The sequence below is a fragment of the Canis lupus genome, chromosome 6 (assembly GCF_048164855.1).
Source record: "Canis lupus baileyi chromosome 6, mCanLup2.hap1, whole genome shotgun sequence".
In the NCBI taxonomy this organism is placed as follows: Eukaryota; Metazoa; Chordata; class Mammalia; order Carnivora; family Canidae; genus Canis; species Canis lupus.
Window position 1 is genome coordinate 24,661,412 of NC_132843.1, and position 15,797 is coordinate 24,677,208.

Consider the following 15,797-nt stretch of genomic DNA (forward strand, 5'->3'; position numbering starts at 1 on the left):
ATTGTCTATACCTGGTAATACAACCATTTAATTAGGTATTTTCCAGTATTTTATATATCTACCTCTTCACTTTGTTTCTGGTATTCCCTATATCACATTTTATTCCTTAATAATATAAAATTAGTTGCCATTTCCCCTGTATCCTATGCACTATTCAATTTTATTCTCATAATATTTGTTCAAGCCATTTCTTCTTTTTAAATTAGAACTATTTTTTTTTCTTTTTGTCTATGTTTTTCATTTGGTTTCTATTTGTCTGCGGTGTGTCTCTTCTAAATGTGATGGAATTTCCTTTACGACCAATCTGTAAATTTATAACTTTGGACAGTACAATGAAACAATTTGTATTTATTGTGATTACAAGATGTTTGGGCAAAACTATCTGTTCTCTATAGTTAAGAGTCTGTTTTTTGGTTTCTCTTTCCTAATTTATTTGTCTCTTAAATTCCACATATGAGTGAAACCATATTGTATTTGTCTTTCTCTGAATGACTTATTTTGCTTAGCATTATACTCTCTAGCTCTGTCCATGTTGTTGTGAATGTCAAGATTGCATTCTTTTTTTTATAGCTGAATAATATTCCATTGTATCTATATACAACATCTTTTTAATTGAGATTTGGCTTTATTTTATTATTTTATTTTATTGGAGTTCAATTTGCCAACATATAGCATAACACCCACTGCTCATCTCGTCAAGTGCCCTCCTCAGTGCCCGTCACCCAGTCACCCTAACCCCCCGCCCACCTCCCTTTCTACTACCTGCTGTTCATTTCCCAGAGTTAGGTGTCTCTCATGTTCTGTCACCCTTACTGATAATTTCACTCATTTTCTCTCCTTTCCCCTTTATTCCCTTCCACTATTTTTTAATTCCCCAAATGAATGAGACCAATGTTTGTCCTTCTCCGATTGACTTACTTCACTCAGCATAATACCCTCCAGTTCCCTCCACGTCAAAGCAAATGGTGGGTATTCGTCGTTTCTAATGGCTGAGTAATATTCCATTGTATACATAGACCACAGCTTCTTTATCCATTCATCTCCGGATGGACACCGAGGCTCCTTCCACAGTTTGGCTATTGTGGACATGGCTGCTATAAACACCGGGGTGCAGGTGTCCCCGCGTTTCATTGCATCTGTATCTTTGGGGTAAATCCAAAGATTTACCCAGGGCAATTGCTGGGTCATAGGGCAGATCTATTTTTAACTCTTTGAGGAACCTCCACACAGTTTTCCAGAGTGGCTGCACCAGTTCATATTCCCACCAACAGTGCAAGAGGGTTCCCCTTTCTCCACATCCTCTCCAACATTTGTGGTTTCCTGTCTTGTTAAATTTCACCATTCTCACTGGGGTGAGGTGGTATCTCAATGTGGTTTTGATTTGTATTTCCCTGATGGCCAGTGATGTGGAGCATTTTCTCATGTGCTTGTTGGCCACGTCTATGTCTTCCTCTGTGAGATTTCTGTTCATGTCTTTTGTCCATTTCATGATTGGATCATTTGTTTCTTTGCTGTTGAGTTTAATAAGTTCTTTATAGATCTTGGATACTAGCCTTTTATCTGATAGGTCATTTGCAAATATCTTCTCCCATTCTATAGGTTGTCTTTTAGTTTTTTTGACTGTTTCTTTTTCTTTGCAGAAGCTTTTTATCTTGATTAAGTCCCAATAATTCATTTTTGCTTTTGTTTCCCTTGCCTTTATGGAAGTATCTTGCAAGAAGTTGCTGTGGCCAAGTTCAAAAAGGGTGTTGCCTGTGTTCTGCTCTAGGATTCTGATAGATTCTTGTCTCACATTTAGATCTTTCATCCATTTTGAGTTTATCTTTGTGTATGGTGCAAGAGAGTGGTCTAGTTTCATTCTTCTGCATGTGACTGTCCAATTTTCCCAGCACCATTTATTGAAGAGACTATCTTTCCAGTGGATAGTTTTTCCTGCTTTGTTGAATATTAGTTGACCACAGAGTTGAAGGTCCACTTCTGGATTCTCTATTCTGTTCCATTGATCTATGTGTCTGTTTTTGTGCCAGTACCATACTATCTTGATGACCACATCCTTGTAGAACAACCTGAAATCTGGCATTGTGATGCCCCCAGCTCTGGTTTTCTTTTTTAATATTCCTCTGGCTATTCGGGGTCTTTTCTGATTCCACACAAATCTTAAGATGATTTATTGCAACTCTCTGAAGAAAGTTATACCACATCTTCTTTAAACATTCATCTATTAAGTGAAAACAGGCTTCTTCCATAGTTTGGCTATTATAAATAATGCTGAAATAAACACAGGGATGCATGTAACCCTTTGAATTAATGTTCTTATGTTTTTTGGGTAAAAATCAGTGGTGTGATTACTGAGTTGTAGGGTTGTTCTATTTTTAATCTTTTGAGGAAACTCCATACTGTTTTCCAGAGTGGCTGCACCAGTTTGCATTTCCATAGACAGTGCAAAAGGGTACCTTTTTCTTCACATGCTTACCAATACTTGTTGTTTCTTGTCTTTTTGATTTTAGCCTTTCTGACAGGTGTGAGGTGATATCTCACTGTGGTTTTGATTTGCATTTCCCTGATGAGTGATGTTGAGCATCTTTTCAAGCATCTATTGGCCATTTGTATGTTTTCTTTGGAGAAATATCTGTTCATATCATTGGACTGGGTTATTTGTTTATTGGGTGTTGAGTTGTGTCAGTTCTTTATATATTTTACAACCCTTAACAGATATGTCATTTGCAAATATCTTCTCTCATTTAGTAGGTTGTCTTTTAGTTTTGTTGATTGTTTCCTTTGCTGTATAGAAGTTTCTTATTTTGATGCAGTCTGAATAGTGAATTTTTGTTTTTGTTTCCCTTGCCTCAGGACACATTTCTAGAAAAGTGTTGTTATGGCTGATATCACAAAAATTGCTGCCTGTCCTCTCTTTTAGGATTTTTATGGTTTCAAATCTCACCTTTAGGTCTTTAACCCATTTTGTATTTATTTTTGTGTATGGTGTAAGAAAGTGGTCCAGGTTCATTCTTTTGCATGTAGCTGTCCAGTTTTCCTAACATTACTTGTTGAAGAGACTGTCTTTTTCCCATCAGATATTCTTTCCTTCTTTGCCAAAGTTTAATGAACATATAAGTATGGATTTCTTTCTGGATCTTCTATTCTGTTCCATTCATCTATGTGTTTATTTTTGTGCCAGTACCATACTGGTTTGATCACTACAGTTTTGTAATATGAAGTTAAGTCTGGAATTGTGATAATCCAGTTTTGCTTTTCTGTTTTTCAAGGTTGCTTTGGCTGTTCAGGATCTTTTGTGGTTCCATACAAATTTCAGGATTGTTTGTTCTAGCTCTGTGACCAATGTTGGCAGTACTTTGCTAAGGATTGCATTAAATGTGTAGATTGCTTTCAGTGGATAGTATAGACATTTTAACAATATTTGTTTTATAATTTATGAGCATGGAATGTTTTCCCATTTCTTTGTGTCATATTCAGTTTCTCTCATTAGTGTTGTAGAGTTCTCAGAGTATAGGTATTTCACCTCTTTGGTTAGGTTTATTCCCAAGTATCTTACTGTTTTTGATGCAATTGTGAATTGGATTGATTTATGGGTTTCTCTTTCTACTGCTTCATTAGTGGTACATGGAAATACAACATCTTTTTGATATATAATTTTTAATATTATTCCCTTATAATTGTTAGTATTTCTGTGATGTTGGCTGTTATTTCTCTCCTCTTTAATTTGTGATTTTATTTGAATCTTTTTTTGTATGATTAGAGGTTTATCAATTTTGTTGATATTTTGAAAGAACCAGCTCCTGATTTCATTGCTATGTTCTATTGATTTTTAAGTTTCTATATCATTTATTTCTGCTTTAGCCTTCATTAGTCCTTCTGCTGGTTTTGAGTTTTGTTTTTGTTTTTTTTTTTTGTTCTTTTTCTAGCTCCTTTAGTGTAAGTTTAGGTTGTATATTTGAGATTTTTCTTGTTTCTTGAGGTAGGCTTGTATTGCTATAAACATCCTTCTTAGAAATGCTTTTTCTGCATTCCAAAGATTTTGGACCATTATGTTTTCATTTTCATTTGTTTCCATGTAATTTTTAAATTTTTCCTTAATTTCTTGGTTGGTCTATTCATTGTTTAGTAGTAGGTTATTTAACTTCCGGGTATTTGTGTGCTTTCCAATATTTTTTTCTTGTGGTTGATTTCTAGTTTTATAGTGTTATGGTCAGCAAAGATGCATGGTATGACTTTGATCTTTTTGATTTTTTTTAGATTTGTTTTGTAGCCTAATATATACTCTATTCTAGAGAATGTTCCATGTGCACTTGAAAAGAATGTATATTATGCTGTTTTAGGATGGAATGTTCTGAATATATGTTAAGTCCAGCTGATCACCACATCATTCAAAGCCATTGTTTCCTTGCTGAAATTTCTGTTTGGATGATCTGTCCATTGATGTAACTGGGGTGTTAAAGTACCCTACTATTATTGTATTACTATCTATTAGTTTCTTTGTGTATGTTAACCGTTTTATGTGTTTTTATGTATTTGGGTGCTCCTATTTTGGGTGCATAAATATTTACAATTGTTGTATCTTCTTGTTGGACCATCACCCTTATTATTATATAGTACCTTTCTTTATCTCTTATTACCCTCTTTGTTTTAAAATCTGTTTTGTCTGATATTAGTATTGCTACCCTGGCTTTCTTTTGACATTTATTTTAATGCTAAATATTTCTCCAGCATCTCGCTTTCAATCTGCATGTATCTTCAGGTCTGAAATGAGTTTCTTAAAGGCAGTATATAGTCCTGTTTTTCTATCTACTCTGTCACTTCGTGTCTTTTGATTGGAGCATTTAGTCCATTTACATTCAAAGTAAATATTGATAAATATGTATATATTGAAAGATATGTATATATTTTACTTGTTATGTGGTTCTTTTTGTAGTTTTTCTCTGATCCTTCTCTTGCTGTCTTTCATGGTTTGTTGGCTTTCTTTAGTGATATACTTGGATTCCTTTCCCTTTATTCTTTGCATATCTATTACTAGTTTTTGATTTATGGTTACCGTTAGGTTTGTATATAACATCTTCTGCATAAAATAGTCTATATTAAATTGATGGCTCCCATTCTTTATGCTTCTCCCCTTTATGCTTTAGATATATGGCATCATATATTACATTCTTTTATTTTGTGAATTTCTGGACTGGTTTTTATAGATATACATATTGTTACTCCTTTTGTGCTACCAACTTTTTGTTCTCTCACTATGGTCTTTCCTTTCCATTCAAAGCATCCCCTTTAATATTTCTTGTAGGAATGGTTTAGTGATCACGACTCCTTTAGATTTTGTTTGTCTCAGAAATACTTTGTCTCTTCTATTCTGAATGACTGTATTGTTGCATAGAATATTCTTGGTTGTAAATCTTTCCCTTTCAGCACTTTGAATATATCATGCCACTCTCTTCTTGACTACAAAGTTTCTGCTGAAAAAATCTGCTGATAGCCTTATGGAGTTTCTCTTGTAACTGTCTTATTTTCTCTTGCTGCTTTAAATTTTTTTCTTTATCACCATTTTTTGCCATTTTAATTACTATATGTCTTGGTATGGACCTCCCTGTGTTGATCTTGTTGGGGAATCTCTATGCCTCCTGGATGTGGATATCTATCTCCTTCCCCAGATTAGGGGAGTTTTTTGATATTATTTCTTCCAGTAAATTTTCTGCCCCCTTTTCTCTTTCTTCTTCTGGGATCCCTATAATATGAATATTATTAAACTTGATGGAGTCATGAAGTTCCCTAAGTCTATTCTCATTTGCATAATCCTTTTCCCTCTCATTTGCTTGCCTTGATTACTTTTTATTATTCTGTCTTCCAGGTCATTGATTCATTCCTTTGCTTCCTCTAGCCTGCTACTTATTCTACCAAGTGTATTTTAAATTTCATTTGTTATATTCTTCATCTCTGATTGATTCTTTTTAGTCTCTTTGTTAAGGGTCTCATTGATGTCCTCCATTCCTTCTCAAGTCCAGTGAGCATCTTTATGATCATTACTTTAAATTCTCTATCTGGCATATTACTTATATCCATTTTGCTTGGTTCTCTTGTGGTTTTTATGTTTCTCTCATTTGGGATATATTCCTCTGTCCCATCATTTTGTGTACTTCTCTGTGTCTGCTTATGTTAGCAAAGTCAGCTATATCTCCTGCTCTTGAATATAATGGTTTTATGAAGAAGAGATACTATAGTGCCCTACAGTGCAATGTCTTTTGTTCTCCAGGATCTGGGGCTTCAGGGAGTGTCTCCTATGTGTGTTGCATATGCCCTGCTATTGTGTCCCAGCCAATTTTTCCTTCAGTCCAGTCATTTGCAGAGGTTCTCTTTGTCTGTTGTGAGCTATGTTCACTCACTGGATGGGTGGGGTGTTTTTTTAACAAGATGTGCCCTGGTCTGTTTGTGAAATAAGGCTTGTTACCACTACTAATGTGGCCACTTAAACTGAGGTTCCACAAAATGATTGGGTTGGGAGTTGGGGTGTTGGTAGGGTTTGTGCTGGGCTTCTGGGAGAGGAGACCTTACGCACCTGGACTGAGGCAAGATTGACTGGAAAGGGTGAATATACAAAAGTATGGGGGACAGGGCTTGGTGTAAGCAAGTTAGGTAGTGAGTGTTGGCATCATGCTAGTCTGCACCAGGTGGCCCTGTTTTTTGTGGTGGGTGGGGGGAGGGAAATGTATCTTCTAGCTCTTCTGTTCCTAGAGGGGTCTCCCTGTGATCATTGCCTCTGTGGCCATGCTCTGAGATGAGTAAATAACTCTCCTTCCTGTATGCCCGTGACATTTTTCAAACTTCTGCTTCCATGCTGTATTGCCATGGGTTTTTGTCATGCTGTCTCTTTAAGGGTAGGGACTCTACTTCCTAATGCCCTCCAGAGCCCTCCAGGCTCTCCTGGACCTAAATCCACCAATTTTTAAAATCCCATATTTTAAGTCCTAGTAGTTGTACAAACTTATAAGATTCTGCCCTTCTCACTTTAAAAGCCATATGGAATGGGGATCTGTCTTCCCTGTGAGGGCTTTCCAGTGTAACAGTCTGTATTTTTGCCTTTTTCCACACCATGGGCTCCCTCCCCACTGCTGACAGTCACAGTCTGGTCTTATTCACTCCCAAACCTCATCTTCACCTTTCCTGCCTTCTTTGATGTGGCCTCTTCTCTACCTTTAGTTGTGGAGTCTGTTCTGCTAGTCCTCAGGTTGGCTTTTGTATTATTCATGATGATGTGAGTGTTATCTAGTTATATTTGTGGGACAAGGAGAATTTAGGGTCCTCCTGGCTGGTCCTCTTCCCAGGTCCAACCAAGTGATTTTGGATCTTTAGCCAGTTTTTTCTGGCTTATTTTTATTTGTATAGTTATCTTCCAGAAATAAGAAATTGGTTTGTCCCTATAAGTACTCAGCATGTGTGAGTGTATGTGTGCGCGCACGCACAAAAGTCTGAAATGACTAAACATCTTACTTCTGTGCCATCAAAATTCTTGGCAAAATACCTAGAGAATGCTTTTGTTATTAACATACAGAATAGTAGGCACATAGAGCTTAGATAGAACTTTGAGGTTATCACATTAAATCTTAATAAACTACTTCGCCAATTCACATAATAATCAATTCACTCAACAAATATTTTTGAGTACTTACGTATTAAGAACTGTCGTTAGTGCCAGGAGGATAAAGATGAACAAATAAGACATGCTTTTCAACTGAGAAGGCTTACATTCTAGTGGGTAAAGAGATACAGACCACAGACAAATGTTTGCACAAGGAGGTCAGGTGAACATTCCAGGAGTACAGACTGAGAAGGTGCTCTCTGGGCTGATTCTTAGCCAGTTTGCTTTCCCTCAACCACTGCAGTGCTTTTGCTCAAGCACTAGCAGTGCATGTTTGGAGAGCAAATGTTTTCCTACTGAGCTCAAAGCCACTATCTCATCTTTTCCATCGTGGGTCCAGGCATTGCCAATCTTCACTTAGTCCTTTAGATGTTTGTCCTTTTGAGTCTTTTCCTTTTACAATTAAACATTCTAAATTTGTACATTTTTCCCTTTCCTTGACTTTTATTAGATTGCTATTTTCTAATATATCAAAATGGCCCTTAAGCTATACTTCCCAAACCTTTATAAAATACTGCAGATATACTCAACTTTTGAACAAGTGCAATGTAACTATCACCTCCTTTAACAAGACAAAACATTTGTGCCTTCAAAGTCTAAGATCACATGAATGTGTTTGCCACATAACATTCTCTTATTTAAATTATGAGTTAACATCTAGTCTTCTTTCTAAGCCAGATGCCAAAGAGGTATTAAATATCACAGCATTAAATAAATTAAAAATAAAAATAGAAAAATATTGCAATGATAGTACTTTATATGGGCTGAGATTTGAGGTTAGGACTGTAAAATATGCCCTACACTGTCAGATTCAAGATGTCTCAAATGGTTGCCAGAGCTGGAACATGGCATTGATTTTAAGATCATAGTAGCTCACTTAGGCTCATGTTAAAATTGCAGTCAACTAAAATCCCTATGTGCATATTTTATATAAATGGCTTTGATATCAAATATACCAATGTTTTATTCCAGTTATAGTTTATCTTACTAGTTTCTACTTGATTATGTTATTCAAAAGCTATGTGGCCCACCTGGTTTTCTGCCATCTGCAGATTTGCCAATTATGCATTTGTTTTTTTGATAGTCCTACAAGTAATTGTTCCAAAACCAAGGATGAAACAAAGCTTTATTTTTCTGCTTAACATTTATTTTGAATTGCTTTTTCTCAATATTAGTTATATATAATTTACTTTTTAAAAGATTTATCAGATGGTTTTCTCATCAAATAATTCACTAATACCTTTTAAAAAAATAATTTACTAATATTTTGTGGCATAATTTTAATACTATCTTCAAAATATAAAACATTAGATTCCAGAGTTTTGATATGCTACTAAATCATATGAAAATAGACAATAGTATCTGTTCTGTTAAGCAATTTTTAGCCATGTTGACTCAAATTGTAGAGACTGACATGTGCAGACTCACTCTGCAAACATACTAAATCACTCTATCATGTTTTCATTTAAACATTTTTGATATTATAATAAGTGAAAACAAGAGAGTCATGGGATACTTTCAGATATCCTTGCTATTATCATACACACTAAAAACCAACTGAGCAAGAACTGAACTGATTTCACTGATTGTGTAAAGCCCCAAAGGAGCTTAGAATCTTTTAAGAAGAAAAGCACAGCAAGTGGGAGTAAGGTCTGAAAATACAACTGTGGTTTGGTGATATGTACAGAGTATGGTAGGAGGTAAAGAAAAGGAAGGTGCTCAGGAAGGATTTTGTAGAAAAGATGTTAAGATGTTTGAGTTGAATCAGATGTTAACAGGTAAGATAATAAAGAGTATTACAGAAAGAGGTAAGAGTACAGGCACAGGAAAGGAAGAAGGAGTTAAACAAGAGGTTTTATACTTTAAGGAACTAATGTGGAGAGAGATGAAGCTGGTACATTTAGTAGGAACTGGGTCATGATGGTCATTGTGTACCATGCTGAAGGTTTAGGAATTGAATTTTTCAGAGGATTGCCCTCATTTCTATAGTTTTATGGGAAGATCCTGAAAATTATATTTCAATATTTCTATTAAAAGCCAAAGTTGAAATATTATAAATTGAAGGCATCTCCATTAGATAAGAACTCAGTAAATTCCTTAGTTTCCCCAAATACAATCCGGCCTTCTTACTGTGTCTCTAGAAGCATAGTAGTTGAGTCTTCCTACTGAAACTATCCTAAAATTTCTCTTTATTTATACTGTTATATAACAGTCTCAAAATAAGTAACTTAAAATCACATTTGGTTAAAAAATGTATTGGTGGATTTCTAATAAAAAATTGGAATAAGGATTGTTGTAGGTTATGGATTGAGAGTTTACTGATAATCAGTTTCTACTGACATTTTCAATATTTCAAAATACAGCCTAATTCACAATGAGGATTTATCATTTGTAAGATTTTTGAGAATATTTACACTTAGGCAGAAGTATGAGATTTTTCTAAAACAATAGAACAGACAAATTACCTTTGAATATTTAAAAGGGAATCACGAGTTTTAGGCACTCCATAATCTTTAATGTATTATTTGTTAACAGATTTTTAAAAAAATTATTTATTTATCTGACAGAGAGAGCATGCAAAGGAGCACAAACAGGGGGAGTGGCAGGGAGAGGGAGAGAGACGTAGACTCCCTACCACTGAACACAGAGCCAGGTGTGGGCTCATCCCAGGACCCTGGGATCATGACCTGAGTTGAGTTAAAGGCAGATGCTCAACCAATTGAGCCACCTAGGTGCCCCTGTTAACAGACTTTTAAAGAAAAAAACAAGCTCTTGCCTTCAAAAATACTGCAACTGTAGTTTATATTCAAGTTTGTATCTGAATATCCATTAAACCTACACATTTAAGTTCTATTTTTCAAAACTTTAAGCTTCTATTATTTTAACTTTTTGTTATAATTCATTATCAATGGCATCTTTATATAAAGTATACATATATAAAGTTATATATGTACTTCAAATGGGGTAGATACACAGACACACACACACACACACACACACACACACACATACATTCTCAGAGGAAATAGCAAAAATAGCCACCAGTAAAAATTAAATTTGAAAAACATTGGAAATGTTCTGCAAAATCCTTTGATTGTGGTGAATTACGCATCATGAAGTGTACATGTAATTAAAATATTTAGAAAAAGATTTGGTTTGTTTAGGTTCAGCATGCATTGTTTATGCTGCAAGTTAATGAAGATTATGGTTTTATTTTTTTTAAAGATTTTATTTATTTGAGCATGTGTGTGTGCATGCACAAGCAAGCAAGCAAATAGAGAGGAGAAAGAGAGAGATCACAAGCGGGATGGAGGGACAGAGGGAGAAGCCGATTCCCCAGTGAGCAGGGAGCAGAGATCCTGATACGGCTGGATCCCAGGGTCCTGGGATCATGACCTGAGCCAAAGGCAGAAGCTCAACCAACTGAGCCACCCACTCACCTCAAAATTATGGTGTTAAAGAGCATGTGCATTTTATTTTATAGAACAGGTACTTCTATTTTTTTTTTAATAGAACAAGATGGTGTTCGTTGTCCTTTGGTAAGTCATGTTTTATGCATGTTATAACATTTCGAATAATAAAATATTAATCTAAAAAATTGATTTTCCAAAAATAGTCTTTAAGGAGTTAATAAGGGTTTCTAAAATAGATCAGAGCCTTAAAATAAAGACAACTGATCCACTAAAAATTTGGATAGAAACAAACAGCAAAATTTCACATACATCTGGAACCGTAGTTACGTTCTAATCCCAAATTGCTTATTTTTCAAATAAAGTTCTCTCTAAATCTTCATAGGAGGGCAAGACTCTTTCAAAATGGAGAGGGAAAGAAAACAGTTAAATAAAATAAACATAAGTGTCATTTTCACTGAAGTAGATTTCACACAAAAGCAACACAAGGCAACTGTTGACAGTATCTCTTAAACAGCTGAATGGCATCTGCAAAGCCTGAAGATTTGAAAATATACATTTATACCAAATGTATTTATAAAAATCTGTTTTGAGGTTTGTGAAAAATAAGTTCAATCTCCCTTTTCCCCCAAAGTATGCATGGTATATATGCTAACTTACTGAATTCATCCTTCATGCAATTCCAGTTTATTAAAGAGGTTAAAAATTTATAAAACTCTGATGGGATATGGTTTTAATGCTTCATCACACTACCCATCATTTGCTTTTCAATCTAGATCAGAATGATCTTTCCTACTTCCCTGCAATCACCTACCTGCACAGCTAATATTTTCTGAATACTCTCTTGAGAGTCTGTCTGGAACTTGGCCAGCCTCATCTGGCTGTAGAGGACCACCAGTTTGAAGTGCTTCTGCCACACCTTGTGTATCCTTCTTTGCAGCTGACAGAGCTAAAGGGAAGAGGGAGGGGGAAAAAACACAAGTCAGAGTAGGAGAGGAAATTAATGGCAGTGTTCAAGAAGAATGATGGAGGGAAATATAGAAAGCAGTCAATAGCCCATTCTGCACTGTACGGACCTGACAGGAATTTCACAGTCTCTTGATTTTTCAGCCCACTCATGTGCATTCATCAGAAACCAGTCACATCTGGCCGCCAGGATGGGGGGTTAATTTTCTCTAAATGCCTCAGCAGTTTTGTTCTAGCTGAGGCAAACTCTGTGACTGCAAAGCTGATGAGTAAAATATTTCTACTTCACCCAGTTTAACTCAAAACCGATAGCCTCGGGACATATTGAACCTTTCTCTAAAAAAATAATCTTTTGAAGCTTTTTTGAATGGCACATCAGGTCAAGCCAAAGTTTAAAAATGCAACTTTAAGACTTTGATGGACACCATTGCTTCCTTTGTTGTTGTTGTTTTTTTTTTTTTTTCTCATAAAGCTTACCATTGCTTGGCAATGTGTGCTTTAGAGCATGACAAAACTAAAGAGAATTAACTTAGCCATCAACTGCTGAGGGAGAACAATAACAGAGAAGAGATTTCCAGCTAGAATTCCCTATTAATCTACCTCCCTCTGACTATGTGACATGGAAACATCCCACTGCACTAAAGTACAGTGGACGCGATGTTTAGAGGTGACACGTCTAATACCGAATATACACAGAAAAAGAATTTCTCCTGTGAGGCATTCTATACTTTTTGTTTTGTTGTTGATGTTACAACAACAAACACGGTAGAAGTTTTACCAAGACAATTAATATATGTCCCTCAACAGTTAACATAGCCACACCATATAGAATTGTAATAATTAGATTATTTCCAAAGAAATAAACTTCATAAGAATAAATGATAAAAATTGTATATTAAAATATATTCTGTCACTGAAACCTCTTTTTTTTTGGTAATGTGGATTGTTGTTGATTTCTTCTTAGTATATTTTGCAGAATGAAAAACAAACACTAAAAATTTCATATCAGACATTTCTTCACAACAGAATAAAAGCATGTCACAAAGTATGGCTATTTTATGTTTTATTTATTGACCTAGGTACTGGGTATATGTACAAGTTCCTTTGCAAAACTTCACCAGACTGTGCATGGATGAATTTCTCTGGAAGCATATTTCAATAAAATAGTTTACTTAAAAATAACAGTTTTAAAAATAGTCACCTGGCATTGCATGTTTATGATCATTATCTTCACTATGAATTGTAATAAGCAATACACAGATATTTATGCAAGCCAACAGAATAATGAAACCACTACTCTTGGTTAATTGGTTAACTTGTGAAATAAGAATAACCTTGAAAACTATAGAATTTTCAGCTTGGTAAATGGTAAAATATGTTATCTGGAATTTAAGGACATTTGAATTAAATGTTAACATCATATATTTAATAGTTATAATATATAATTATAATAGTTATAATATTTAATAGTTTTAATATAATATTTAAATAATTTTTTTTCTGCCAACTCTGACAGCCACTGGAGGAGCATATGCTATATCTAGAAATACTCACTAAGACATTAAGACACTTTAGTTTTTGCATTGCACAATTATGATGGTATCTGCAATATGACAAGGGCAAATAAGAAGAGGAAGATGAGTTTTAGAGGAATTCCTTAAACTAAAGGTAACTTTTTTCCAAGTGGGAGCTCTCAACATGTGAAAGGTTTTACAAGTGGGAGCTCATTAAGCAAAGTGAACTGAATGGTACTGGTTCCCATATCCATATCTTACACGAGGAGAAACAGCTGCATACAGTAAATCTAGTTTATTCACTTTTCTGAATTCTAGCTTCTGAATTTTAGCCACAAAGGTCTTAGATTAGTTTACATACAAGTGTTCAGCTACTTAACTGGAGAAGTTCCTTATGTATCAACTAAAAAAGAATAATATCTCAAAAGAGTGTTTGTTTGTTTAGTTTTTAAATTTATACCTAATGGGCCTCTGAAAAAAGAACTGGGACAGAAACAAACTGAAGGAATTCCTAGAATCAGCATCCGATAAAAGTCACAAATATACACATACATATCCACATTAAAGACAATTAGATGATCAACAATAATATATATGGAAAAATATTTCAGGTGCTAGAAATGACAGTTGATTCAATCTAAGATTTGAATATGATGACAAACTATTTTAAGAAAATAGTTATGATAAAAGCCCAATTGTAAGATGTTAGTAGACAGTAATTACTCAATAAATACTGAAATTAACTCAATAAAGTGAACCAGTAAAATTTTAGTGGTGAAGCATAGAAGCAAGTAAGACTCTCAAGAACTTACTAATTAATGAGAGAAGAAAAAAATAAACAAAGTGAATGTAAGAGATACAAAAATATGTAAAGGTAACACTAAAGAGAGAGAATTCAGTTGAGTGGAAATGTCCTTTGGGTAGACGTAGAATTTAGGTTGGAAAGCCGAAGGAACTGGAATGATTTTTGATCTCTCCAACTTCAATTAACCTAGTGTTTTTCAAACGAAACTCTCCTATTCCTAAAATGATTATATTCTTGCCGTCTCCTTCAGAGTTTAAGGAAGATAAGGTGAGATGAGGGAAGAAGTGTTAGAGAAACAAAAAAGAACCGTAAGGGATACAAATACATTGGATGGGGTTACAGCAAGGGCACTGTAGGAACTGCCATGTACTCAGGAGTAGGAATGGAATTTAAAGTCACTGATGGAGTAACAAGGCTACAGCTTAGTCTCAAGCACATATTACAATAATTTTGGAAGAGAAAAGATATATTCTCATACAAAACTCAGAAGGAGCATATTGGAACAGGAAAAGAGTCATTTTGAAAAAAAAGATCCTCAACTTAAGTGCTCTCAATTTTGAATACTAAAAGAGAAAAGAGAATATTCAATTGCATCAGGAAAGCTGAAACAGGAAATAGCTGGTGTATACTCTCAGACATTTAAAATGACAAAAAGGAATGGTAGAGTTTTCTGACCACAGTTTCTGGCCAGTTTGAATTTGTAGATTTGGTTAATTGGGCTCTAACACTTGCTTTGTGAGTTCTTTGGTGAAGGAAGCCCAAAGATAGAATTTGTTGTTATTTCTTTTGAGGTAATGATCACTATCTAGCTATTCAAAAGAAAAAAAAATCAATGTCCATTTTGACATATCTGTTAATGTAGCATTACATAAAATATCCATTTGTATATAATATACATTTAGTAAAAATCCCTTTTTATCAAATTTAATTAAGTTCCTTTTATTACATTAACATTTTATTTCATTTATTTTTAAATTTTATTTATTTATTCATGAGAGACACAGAGAGAGAGGCAGAGACACAGGCAGAGGGAGAAGCAGGCTCTATGTAGGGAGCCTGACATGGGACTCGATCCCAGGTCTTCAGTATCACGCCCTGGGCCAAAAGTGGCACTAAACTGCTGAGCCACCAGGGCTGCCCTTTATTAACATTTTAAAGCTTGATATTCTCCAACAGTAAAATAGAGTAAATTAATGTTGCCACTTGCAAAAATGAAATATTCTCCATTCTCCTGTTTTAATATACTTTTATGTATTATATGGATTCTGTTTTAAATCCAAGCTATTTTGATGACCTATACAAATTTAGGACAACTGTGAACTCCCACATATCACATAAACCTGGACCTAATACTGAATGTAATTATGTATGCTATATAACACACAAAACCTCTATAAATAAGTTTAAATTTATATTATTTTACCACTGTTATGCATATGGAAATTATAATATGCTAA

At 34.7% G+C, this 15,797-nt stretch overlaps 1 protein-coding gene across 8 annotated transcripts in view; it reads right to left on the minus strand.

The window, feature by feature from the left end:
• Window positions 1-15,797, minus strand: part of CCDC178 (coiled-coil domain containing 178) — a 419,286-nt gene that overhangs the window by 27,010 nt on the left and 376,479 nt on the right. For all 8 annotated transcript variants that reach the window (XM_072829166.1, XM_072829167.1, XM_072829170.1 and 5 more), the window contains one exon: window positions 11,870-12,004. In XM_072829166.1, the coding sequence (XP_072685267.1) occupies window positions 11,870-12,004 (135 nt within the window). The remainder of the gene's footprint in view (window positions 1-11,869; window positions 12,005-15,797) is intronic.